At 42.3% G+C, this 13,183-nt stretch overlaps 1 protein-coding gene across 1 annotated transcript in view; it reads left to right on the forward strand.

Annotated features, from left to right (window-relative positions):
* The window catches only part of DNAH6 (dynein axonemal heavy chain 6), a 2,460,712-nt gene that overhangs the window by 2,282,252 nt on the left and 165,277 nt on the right, over positions 1 to 13,183 (forward strand). Inside the window, exon 70 of the mRNA XM_086961829.1 lies at positions 12,310 to 12,431. Within this exon, the coding sequence (XP_086817955.1) occupies positions 12,310 to 12,431 (122 nt within the window). The remainder of the gene's footprint in view (positions 1 to 12,309; positions 12,432 to 13,183) is intronic.

Raw genomic sequence — 13,183 nt, forward strand, 5'->3', positions numbered from 1 at the left:
CACCACACTTACTTTTGATAGCCCGAATGGCATCTCGTTTGTAGCGTCTCGCAATACGTATTTCATTTGTGGAACGAAAGGTTATCATCAACTTCCGTTGGGATGGTTAGGCACGTGCTATGTATCATTTGTATTACCCCCTGTATTCATTGCCCCACCAATGTACCATAATGATTATGTCTTGTACCATGACTTTGTTCTGAATCGGGTTAAACGGACTGTTGTTCTGGACGACATTGACCAGACTGATACTGCCTTGCAGCAATATGTGGACTTCAATTTGGGACTGTTTTCTTTTGTGGGGGCCGCGTTGAACAGTCGGAAAATAAGACGATTGACACGTGTTGTTGAGGCTGTAGCAAATGACACTGCTATTGCACTTGGGAATATTACAGAAGAACTCCAGATTTCTAGGATCGTTACGCTCCAAAATAGGATGGTGTTTGATGTAGTTTTAGCTGACCGTGGGGGGGCATGCAGAATTATCGGAAGTAGCTGCTGTGTTTACATACCTGACAATTCACCATCCGTTTATGATGCCATTTCAAAGCTGCATAAGATAGCAGCTGAAATACACCCGGATAATGGAACTTGGACACTTTCAGGATGGTTCTGGTCAATACTTACTGCTTGGGGTTGGAAACTGCTAACGATTCTATGTACCATTGTAGGGATACTGTTCTTTGTGTGCTTATGTATTCAATGTGGCCCAGCTTTATGTTCTATGTGCTTATCAGCTTGTGTACCATCAAGACGGGCTCTTGCCCATGACAAAATGGTGCTTCATAAAGAAGTAACTCAAATAATGCTAATAGATATTGAGGACGAACATCCTGATTATGTTCACTATGAGGTAGCTTCAGCTAAACGCTAAAAGGGTCGTCTGTCGTAATTTGACATGGTCGCGTTAGCGCTTAGCTGAAACTACACGTTTTCCTGCTTAACTTGGCTATACACGAAAACGCCATTTTGAATGTTATGGCGGCCATCTTAGATCATAAGCGGCCTCGTGGCTAGCGTGCCCTTTAGTCCGTTGTCCGTACCACTGACCACTTGAGTTTGCCCAGCAACAGGCTATTTTTAGTACTGGTCAAGCCTGTACATGCGCAGTCCCCACTGACCAGTCACCCCTCAGGAATGTGCCGCCAAACTGACCAGCGGAGTTGTACCCCCCTCCAATGAGCTGGCTGTGTTCCAAAACATGACCATATATGTACATAACGTCTTGTAACTTTGTGCCGCCTATCTTTTTATTACCTGTACATTGTATAAAAGACCGAGTCACACCGATGTTCGGTGTGATACTTCTTGCATTACCGAAGGGTGCTGTAGGAGTGTACCACCACCCCATGGGGTCTTAATAAACTTGTTCTTTGAATTTTACAGTTTCCGTGCCAACAGTTCTTGAATGTAAGTGGGTTATCTACGGAGCATGTAGGCCTTGGGAACCCTGATTACTACACTGGGTGTCGGAGGGTTGTTAGATTATCGGCGTAGATACTGCTGGTTGTTGTAAGAAGACTTCAGCTAATAAAAACACAGCTACTCACAGTGGTGTATCAAGTATGCTTTGGTAGAGAAAAGTAGCGTAGCTAAACTCTAAAGGGATTGATACTCCCTAAAATAGAATCTAAACACAATAATAGACCCTTTAGAGCAATCAAATAAATGTGTGCTGAAACGAAAATTTATACAAAAATCCTTTAGTTTATTATATATTATTTGTTTTTAGTATATTTTGTTTGTTATTTGTATCTTTTATACACAGTTCATTTACTTTTTTGATTCATTTTTTACATTTTAAGAATTTAACTTTGTGTAATCCCTGGTTGTCAAAAAAACATTAATAAGTGAGAATAGAAAAATTTACATAAACACAATCACATATATACATTAAACCCCGTGATATACGAAAATATTCAGTTGTTGGTAAATTGATGAAGGCAATGCGGTTGAGTGGAACTACGCGCGTTTCGGCCTGAGGCCTTCGTCAGGTGACCGTCATTCGTATATTAAACATAAATCACAAACAGTGTTTTGAACCTACACAGAAAGAACAAGAACAAAAAAACATATTTAAATATATTTACAGTTCAGACACACTTCTATATTACAGCTATTTACAACTCAGTTTCTATTTCTATATTTTGCGGGTCTATTGACGTTGCTATAAGAGTGTATATACATTTTTTAGCTTTTTAGTGCAAACACTAACTAATAATTAATCATAAACGCCAGACTATCTAATTTTTATGCTCTCCAGATACATCAGTACATATTTGTTAACAGTTTGCATTACTAGCTGGATGATAGGTCGGCACTTCGAGTGTGTTTATTTTAATAACAGTTCTAGTCTTGATATTTTTCTTAGGGGATAGATTTCTGTACCAGCAGCTCTATATTAGGCATTAGAATTTCATGAACAAAACGATGAAACAACGAGAGAAAATTCAACAAATAAGAATAGACATAGATATAAAGGATTAAGGCCTTACATAGTCAACATACAGGCAACCTAACTAATGGGATAAAAAGATGAGGATTAGAGATGTCATTGGAAGGAAGTAAGGACTATATCTACTTACACGACAATGGACAGGATGGCTTATCAACGTTTTTACCTCTTGTGAAGACACATTTAATATCGTTAGTCCAGTGTTAGATATTCTGAAAGATAGATATGTACCCATTTGAATTCCAATTAGGCTATGTATTGTTTTTTAATATAGTGTTCGCTGTTCTATAGAAAAGATTACCTTATTTACTTCTGCCACTTGGTTTTAGTGTCCATCACATCACATCATATATTGAAAAATATAGTGAAGCTTTGGGATCCTTAATTTAGAGGACTGATTCTAAATTTCAGTGAGGACAAAAGAAGATTATTATTTGAAAGTCTATTTGTGCGATTAAAATTTTATTAACTAGGTGCCTTTATAAGTTCTATGTTATTTAGATCTAAAGACTTTCATTTGTTATTTAGAAGTAGGCAATGTACAGGTAAGTTTAGATTTTATATCAGAGAAAAGTCTTAGCTTTATACTATGTTCTAATGTTGTCTTGATGTGTTTATATACTTTACATACTAGGTAGTATTGGTCTTTTAAACACAATTTTCGTACTGCATAAGCGCATACCTTAAAAATCTGGCATTTCTGAAGTGTATTTATCGCATGGTAGGCCACCGGAGCGGTACAAGCTTTTGAATCACTTTCTGTTTATTTACTCTAAACACAGGGGGACATAAAAAAAGAAAGGGACAACTCTATATTACCATATTTAAATAATGCTATTTGGTGTTACCCAGCTAGTGCATGTTGATGTCTTTACCTTAATTTAATAGCGCTGTCAGCTGTACTTGCTGAGGGTATTTGCCTCTGGTGGATAGAATATAGAATGGGAGCAGAATTAGAATCAACATACCCATATAAAGATTAGCCTTTTTTACACAAACAGTTTCTCCATTAGCTCGTACGATATAATTAGCGAGTTCCAAACGTACCTTACACTACCGGTGCCGGAGCGTTCTATCGGGGGTTCTGGTTCAATGGTGCTTCCGATGTCCGTGATCTAAACGGACTGAGCGAGTGCGAGCTTTTTATTTAGAAAAACGCGCGTTCTTTTACTCGCGTTACAGAGCTGGCAGCTGTGGCCAATTACTCCGTGCGCAGCTCGATGACGTAGCCCGAACGGGACACAGATCCCATTTGTTTACACAGAGGTAGAAAACAGACTAGTACGAGGTTTGTAATATTGTGGTTTCGGCTGTTAAGCTATTGAAAAAAATATATAATAAAAGACGCTTTAAATTGATCTGACTCCCGGTTTCACAAATATGAGACCACTATGGGGGTCGATATATATATATCGTTTAATGGATATTATATTTTTGGGTGTTAGAATTAATCGACTAAGAGTTGTTTATATTGTTGAACAAGTCGTATTTTATAGTTAGATGGTATAATGAAGTTTGAAAAATAGCACATTTCCTCTATTATAAAGTTCCCTACAGATTTGGATTCATGTATCCCTTTTGTTTTAAGATATAAACATGCTCTCATTAAGGGGCCTAACATCTTAATTAGCTTATTTATTAGGTAAATATGTATATTATATTTTGGTATAGGGTTAAGGTCACGTATCTCTTTTTTATTTAAGCCTACATTCAGATGGAGATATTAAAGGATAGCTTGATGCCACGGAATTTCGGAATTCAGGCCTGTTCTGAACGTGTCCAGAGTAAATATCCAAAAAACCTCACGTTTGCGACGGATTTTGTCTGTATTAGTGCCAGCTTTTGCCACGATTTTTTCTAGGACTATCCAGCGAATGTCATCAGGTTTGTGGTCCTTATCAATATAGTGTGATACTAAGGGGGCAGTTAACTTTTGCGTACGTATCGCTGATTTGTGTTCTGTGATCCTAGTATTTACAGAGCGTGACGATTCACCCACATAGCCTTTGTTGCAAGGACAAATCAAAAGATAAACAATATTCGTAGTTTTACAATTTGTCATAATTGGCAAGGGAATCGATGTATTATTGAAGGTAAATTTGGCAGTTTCGATTGCTTGTGGACAGATTTTACAAGTACCACATCTATGGTTGCCAGTCACTGGAGCCCCAGTGACGATATTTCTTTGACTCAAAGCCTTCTGAGTAGGCATCCTAGATCTAACAATTATATCTTTGATATTTTTGTTTTTTTTGTATGCGAAAAGGGGTTTGTTTATGCTTTCAGTACCACTTTTGTTGACATTAAGGATATGCCAGTTTGCATACAGAATTTGTTGAATTTGTTTATTCAACATGGAGTGTCTAGTTACAAACACCAAACTAGCATCCCGTTTAGTGTTTGTACCTGTGAGAAGGTGTTGGCGGTCATAATACCTGGCTCTTTTAAAGGAGTCGCGTATTAATTTGTTGGGGTAGCCACGTTCCATAAACTTCTCCTTCATTATAGTAGCCTTCTGGTCATAGTCTATTAACTTAGTACAATTTCTCCTCAGCCTCAAAAATTGGCTGAAGGGAATGCTGTCTTTCTGAGACAAGGGGTGGAAGCTACTATAATGAAGGAGAGTATTGCGTGCTGTTGGCTTTGTGAAAAGGTCCATGATTAACTTCCCTTCATCATGTTTAATACTCAGATCTAGGAATTCAATTTCTGAGTTGCTTTTTTTCTCTGTGAATTTCAAGTTTGGGTCGCAAGCGTTCAGCCACAAAACAAATTCTTCTAAAACATCCTCATTGTCGTCCCAAACGAAAATGATGTCGTCAATAAAACGTGACCAATAAAAAACCGATTCAAAAAACGGGGCGACCTCATTGAAAACAAACTTTTCTTCGAAGAGGGCAACATATATATTAGCGATCGTCGGAGCACAGGAAGCACCCATACTAACTCCTCTAATCTGTTTATAAAGTTGTCCTGCAAATTCAAAAATATTGTTATCTAGAATGATTTGGAGACAGTCCAAAATGAATGACATATTACAATCGATATTATATGACTCTATAAACCACTCAGTGGCTTCCATTGCGCCAATGCAAGGTATATTGGAGTAGAGGCTCTCTACATCCAATGTCACCATCCATTGACGATGAGCGTTAAAGGAGGTGCCTTCAAGTTGGGTGATCACATTTCTAGTATCTTTAATGTGACCTGGTATTTTTTCTATGTGGGGACGCAGAATGGCGTCTATATACTTAGATATAGGTTCTGTCACACTCCCGATGGTTGTAACTATAGGGCGTAGCGGGGGGTCCTGTTCATTTTTATGGACTTTTGGAATCCCATATATACTAGCTATTTTCGGGTTTCCTATATTCATGTAGTCATATTCCTTTTGACAGATGTCTCCTTTTCCCAAAGCTTTAGAAGTTAGTTTAGTGATCTTGTTTTTAATTATACTGGTTGGATCTTTGGTGATTTTTAGATAGTATTTTGTATCACTAAGCATATTTTCCATTTTTTCGATATAGTTTGTGGTGTCAAAAATGGCTATACCTCCTCCCTTATCACAGCTTTTCACAATAGTTTGAGTTGATTCTTTCAATTGTAACAAGGCATTGTGTTCATCAATGGATATATTATAAGGGGTATGGGGTATATGCTTAGTGATGTTTTGCAATTTAGAGGTCACAATTTTTTCAAAAATCCCTATTTCTGGGTCAACTTGGTCCAGAGAAGGAGTAAAGGTCGATTTCAGGGATAAACCAGATCTATTTAGTTCTGGTAACTCATTTCCTTGATGTGAGAAAAAGTTTTTTAAGCGTATTTTGCGAAAAAAACTTATCATATCGTTGAATAGTTCGAACTTATTCAAACCAGAGTGTGGGACAAACGAGAGACCTCTTGAGAGTACTGCAATGGTAGCTGAGTCGGTGTTATGACTACTCAAATTGAAGATAGGTATTGTATTTATTGTCTCCAATACCTTGCATTTCTTGTTTCCAGATATCTCTCCGTATTCTGTTGATTGTCCTGGAATTGGGGTTGGTAAGGACCCTGAGGTTGATATGTTTGGTTCGATGGGTATTGCTCTTGTGGTGGATACTGTTGATTGTACTGATATTGTTGTGGTTGCTGATATTGGGGTTGATAGTTCGGCCTCCAATTTCTTCTCGCTTGACGTCTCCCTAAAAAAGGTCTATAACCTCGGTTTGATCTGAAGCGATTGCCCCTAGGTTGATACGGTGGCATACTAGAATTACTTCCTGAATCCGAGGAATTGGAAAAGGTGGAATATTTTTTTGATCTCGAGTCTGTTGGGGTGTTATAATCTTGGTCATTTTCATTTTCCTGAGCATAAAAGTTGTCTGCCAAGTATGGATATACTTTTTCCATACTGAAAAAATGTAGATCTTTCTGGTATTTATCCATTTTACGCTTAAATAGATAGTCACTATATGAGTTTAAGTCCATCTCCACATTTTCTAACTTCTTTTTGATGTCCGTGATTATTGTTGAGTTTTTGATTTTATCTTCAAGTTCTGTAATCTCTTTAGCTAATTCATCTAGGACCTCTCTCACTGTTTCTACTATAAGCATCATATGATCCCTTGAACATCTATTGGAGATGAGGGACCAACGCTCGAGAAAATGCTTTAAATGGATAAACAGCCCTGGAATGTTCTTTACCTGAAGGCCTTGCGGGATAACTCCTGCTTTCAGATAATCCAAAATAAACTTACCATGTAGCTCCGTTCTTTTACTTTTCTTTTTTAGGGCTAGTAGTTTTAGTAAGTCTTCACATTTCTCATTATTTGAAGTGTGTCTGGTATCAAAACTGACCGAAGAGCCTACCATAGAGGCAAATTCTTCGTCACTAAAGCCATGAGATTTAAGTGAGGCCATAATATAATTGGTAAATGGCTAAAGTGTCGGTAGAGGGATGAAGTGATAAAGAGGGAAAGAAGTCAACAGTAAGATAAAGACTAAAGATATAGATATGCAAGTATGCTTTGGGCCTTAATTTATGAAAGTTAAATGGCCCCCTTAACCCAGATAGCCATACCTGGGTGTAGTAGGCCCCTTACGTTTGTGGGCTGCAGTGCCACTGAAGAATTGATGGGCGCACTGTTTGCTCAAAGGATGAACCATCTCTCTTGCGATAGCAATTTCTGTTTTCCGAATTTCGTTTCCGATTTAGTCAAAGACGGCAGGTATGGTCTACAAAACTCTGAACACCTGTCTACAGAGGTAAATCAAGTGGGGTCTGATCTTTCTGCTCGCAGGATAGCACAAGATCTTCTCAGCAGTTTTTATTTTGGTTTATCTACTGGCACAAAATCGTGGACAGAGTGGCCTTTCTGAAAGCAGTGTTTTGAATCACACCGATCTCCAAAAATAACATTCGTGGTTATGCTGAGGTACAGTGGCTTCCTTATAGTATAACTAGGGGTTGACCTTAACCATTGCTTCAGTATTTTGGCCTTTTAAATGTCTGCTTCCGATTACTGTGATGTCGACGCCTGCGCTTTGTTTATCATTCTAATGCACCTTCCAGGAGAGCAGAATTTTAAAAAGTGGTGATGATGTCTGGAGAATTCCATGTCCTTTGTGCCTAGTGATGAACTGAATGTCGTATGTTGCATCCGGAATTTTGTAAGTGCGAATGTGTACTTTGTGAAGTTTTGATTATTCATCTTGGGCAGCCGTTTTTGTCACCTATCAGTGTTCTGTGGGGCACATTCACAAGGAGCTATCGCACTTTAAAAAAACACAAAACGCGCGATAAGGCACATTAGCAGCAGGAAGTTAACACCTGCTCTGACCTCCTGGTGTAAAGTCAGACGGCAGCCAGTACCACAAAAGGGAGCCCAGCCCAGAGCGTCATTGGAAGAGCAACAGATGCCATGGAGCCACTCATCATTAAGCCTGGACACCCAAGAGGGACACAACACCCACCCGGCACCCCCCCCCCCACTTCCGGACCACCACAGAGGCAGCACAGACAAAGACAGCGGCCCCCAAGGAAACGCACCTGCCTCACAGACCCAACATCTGACAATGTCACTGTCCACTACAGGCTGAAAGGGACAACCATCCCATGCGTCCTGACCATCATCGCCTAACAGGCCTACAGCACCAATACAGAGGACAACCAACATCCCACCCCACACCAAGCTGTTGGCTGTGCTGCACCTGTTGGCCCCTGGCACACCCCAACCAACAACCGCCAGAGTCGGAGGAGTCCCCCAGCCAGCCACATCCAAGTCCCCCACACCTGGCCTGGACATCACCAGCACCCTGGCACCCCAGTCCCCATGCGTCCAACACAATGAGCAGGAACCGCTGGAGACCAAGCAAGGACCATACGTCATAGCCAGATGCACGCATGTGTCAGGGGCAATCCACAGCACACATGTCCTACCTGTGCCCCCTGGTTACACAGCGCACGTCACACATCAATGTGCAGGCAACATCAGAACACCGTGGGGCCTTCACCAATGTTGCCTCCAAATACACAGCCAGTGTGCATGATCCCTTCATCCTTCGACAGTCCATCAGCAACCAGCATTCCCAAGAAAGAACCAAGGGAAATGCACAGCCCCTTGGCATGTTCCAAATTAACACCCCACTCACCTCAACACCACAACCATGCAATCAACAACCCTGGCAATGCACATGTCACAAAATCACAACCAACATGCACAACAACATGCCCACCCTCCAGACACAACAGAACAACTTACAATGGTACCCTGGACAAGCCATGAATATGAGGAATCAACAGTATGGCACCTCAGCCACACAATAACCGAATGTGGGGAGAGGTGGCAACCAGGCATGTGTGAAGGATGCAGTAGAACCATGATTGGGAAAGTGCACAATGTCAAGAGTAGCTTCGATGTGCAGGACAGACTGCAATATGCAGAACACACCCATATCAACGGCGACATACACCTCTGGTGTATGGAGGGTAGTGGACTGTGGACACAACCATGTCACCTCAGCCAGTAAGGGGGACCTCGTGGAAATGTTGCCTGTTATGCCCCCCATAAGCGTGAGCAGAGAGGGATGGCCCGAAGTACGCCAGGCCACCATAGGGGTGTGAATAAAAAGCACGTAGCCCTGGGTGTGGTCCCCTTCCGGAAAGCCTAACGTCTCTGCCAGGGTGGCGCCTCCCACACTGCCAGGGGGCCGACGCTGTCCTCATGAGTGGAGTCGACTGCGAGCTTGTGCGCCTGCCGTACCCTGGACCGCTGGTCCATGAACACGTAAGATCTGCCCCTGCACAGCCAGGCCACACTGATCACCTGCCGACACCGGCGTGTGTCAAGGAGGGCTCACCACGTGCCTGTGTAAGCTCCAAGCCCAAGGTCCGTGAGCCTGCCAGCCTCTCTGACCATTGTTGGCCCCCTGAATCTGGCCCACATTACTCCTTCCTCATTAACATACTCCACCGGCGTCCTCTGTGGCCCGGTAGGTCCCATTTTTTAAACTGTGTCCTGGGTCCTGAATGGCAGTGACCCCAAATCCGGGCCAGCGGCCACAGCACCAGACCCCCGCCCCATCAGTGAGGCATAGTTCCATATGGGCATCTTGCGACACGTGGTGCCACAAACCCTGTTCAACCCCTGCCGGCAGCATGTGGTGCCACAAACACTGTTCAATGCCAGCCGGCAACACGTGGATGAGGGACAGGACTATCCTGCGGACCAGTAGGTCTCACATCCAGCACCTAGTCGTGAATCACGAATGGCAGAGTCAGCACCTGTGGTCGTTCGGACGACTAAGAGGAAGATGCGGCTCAGTGAAGATGAAAGCCGGGTCACAGTCACGGAGGTGACCGAACACGTCGTACGCAGAGCCAACATGGGCGTGTGACTGCAATTTGAGTGCCCCAGGACGTGGTTCTGTACTGTGAATGTACATCTGCATGTGTCTCTATGGCAGTGTGGGTCTCTTTAGTGGGGTGTGGGTGGGCCCTGAAGGGTGATAGACACCTACATATGTGTCCTAGTTTGCATTACATGGGTTCGTCCCCCACCAACACCTGTTGGGACACCGCCCTTTGGCGGGCTGACACATAGCATGTGTGGTTGGGTAAATTGTCGTGTGCCAGCTGTGCTTACAGGTGCTTCCTGCTGTGTGGTCTATTGCAGGCTTGGTGTTCTCCTCTGAGTGGCTTGGCTGGCCAGGTCCTGGTGGAGGGTTGTGTGGGATATCCATGGGTTGTTGTAGGCCGTCGGTGTCGACGGTGTGGTGGTCTTCTCCGGCATCACAGGTGTGTTGTACTCTTTGCTCTGCTGTAGGTGGCGTGTGCCCCTCTGCGATGTGAAGGGGAGATGCATGTTGACTTTGTGTTGACATGTATGTTGGCGCATTGTGCTCGTTTGCATGCAGACTGTATGGCAATGTACATTGTGAATGTTTGGGGGTGCTGGATTTTTCTGTGGGACACTGTACATTTGGACTACATGACGGATGTGGGATCGTACGCGTATATTTCTATTTCACAGTTTCCGGCTCTGTGAGATGTAGTAGGCATGTTTCTGTGCATGAGCGGAGCCAGTTGTGACCTCTGTCCTGCACTTTGTACCACGTTGTCGTCAATGTGGGTATGCTGTTCTTGCTATGTGTGTGTGCTGCAGTGTGCCAAGGGGATCAGGGAAATGATCCTGGGTGATTGTGGGTGTGCAGTGTGCTACACCTCGTTGTGCATGCGTGCCATTGTGCCCATCTCCCCCGTCCAACCAGTCCCTGTTAGTTGCACTCCCTGTTGATGTTGTGTCAGGTCCTCTCAAGCTGTGTCCGTACTCCCTACTCCTTGCACCATCTCCCCACTGATGACTGTGGCCTGGGTTTCCTCCAGCTCCTCCTGTGACGTTGGACTGCCACCTCCTGTCGCCGTTGCTGCCTTCCTGTTGGCAGTGGGTTTGTGCCAGATTAGGTTGTCACTTCATGCTGGCGCCTATTGGCCTCCTCGATTGGCCTCCTCGGCACTCCAACTGCATTCCAGGTGATCTGCTAGTGGGTCAGATGCTGGTAGTGTTCTGTCACCTCCGTTAAGCTGGTCTTGTTTTCCTGCGGTCTGCACCCCGTCTTCCTCTCCCTCTTCTCCTTGGCCTTCCCAGACCCCCTTGTTCCTTGCTGGTGGTCTGTGGGGGTTGTGGGGCTCGAGTTGGCTTCTGCGCTGGGTCAGGGTGCATCCATGTTGCTACGTGCTTTGGCTTGTTTCTGGTGTGTTTTTTCGGTGGTTTTTATGGTGCATTGTCCCGCCAGATGCGTGGGATTGCACTCCTATGGCTGCTTTTCACAACCTCATTGCATGTTTTTTAGTATTTGCGTTAATTTTCACGCGTACATTTGATGCGCTATCTGGTGTCTATCGCATGCTACCGCCATGCTGTGAATTCCACATTGACACAGGGTTATTTTCCTGCGATAGGCTGCGATTTTGAAAGTTGCGTTACGCTACTCTTGCGGTAGTTATCACACGTTCTTGTGAATATACCCTAGTGTTTTTTAGATGACAGCCTTTAGACCATATTTAGTGTCACTCGTATCAATGGTGCAAACGCCCTAAGCTCGACAGAACACGTTATAATAGTACAATTTTAGTTTATTAGCAGGATCTCGTGTATTTGAAATATTTTATGGAAGTACTGAACCCTGCTGGGTTTGTTTGTTGTCTCCTCTAGCTTGAGGAGTATAAACTCACATTTTAACGACTACTTGAACTTCGGCTGTGTAAATAAAAAACGATATTTGTGTTTGCATGTATAATCTTATATAGACTCCTTAAGTTCAAAGTTAAATGAAGTTCCCTGATGTGATTTGTTTCTGTGCTCCTTTTGCAGGAATATATTTTTCCCCCGAGGCCGACAATTTGCAAGTCTATAAAGAGTACATAGAACAGCTTCCCTTGACGGATGACCCAGAAGTATTTGGAATGCATGAAAACGCCAATTTAGCTTTCCAGGTTTGTGAGCTTTGGTGAACTGACTTAATTTTAATTGTTTGAAATTAATTAATCATGTTTACCTTGAAGCAAAAATCTGATTCCATATTCATAGTCTGCTAAGCAGAAATAACGAGTGTCAAATTCCAACACAAATGTTATTGATAAGTTTCTTCACTGCTATACATGGTTTTCTGAAATTCTGAGGTATGATTATTTTTTAGGATGATTCGTTCAAATGTGTGTGTGTGTGTGTGTATTTATATATATATATATATTTTTTTTTTACTTAATTGTGTTTTTTGTCACATATATTTGAAAGACGTTACACTAACATATTGAGAACATAAAGTACAATACTTCATGGAAGCAAAAACTATATTAAATATTTGGTAGTAGGTACATGAGGTAGAAGGTTGTATAGTACTAATTTCAAAGGCGCTGCTATTGAAGATCTTAAAGAAGTACATATTATATATATGATTTTTATGTTAGAAAGCAGTAGTTAGGAAGTTTTTTTATATTGTATACATTTCCCTTTATTATTACACAGATTCTAGTTTCTCCGCACAGCTATTGCAATTAAATGTTTAATTATGTCAATGAGTCCAAGTTAAGAAAACTGGAAAATACACAGAAAAGCACTGAAAGATAGAATATTATGTATCCTAGTTTTCTATGTAAAGTGAAGTGTTATGCTTCTGCAGGTAATCTGCAGTTATGTTGTTAGTCTACAGACAATCAGTGGTTCCCAAACTGGGGTCCGCGACACA

This window comes from Lissotriton vulgaris, chromosome 3_1 (assembly GCF_964263255.1).
Source record: "Lissotriton vulgaris chromosome 3_1, aLisVul1.2, whole genome shotgun sequence".
Classification (NCBI taxonomy): Eukaryota; Metazoa; Chordata; class Amphibia; order Caudata; family Salamandridae; genus Lissotriton; species Lissotriton vulgaris.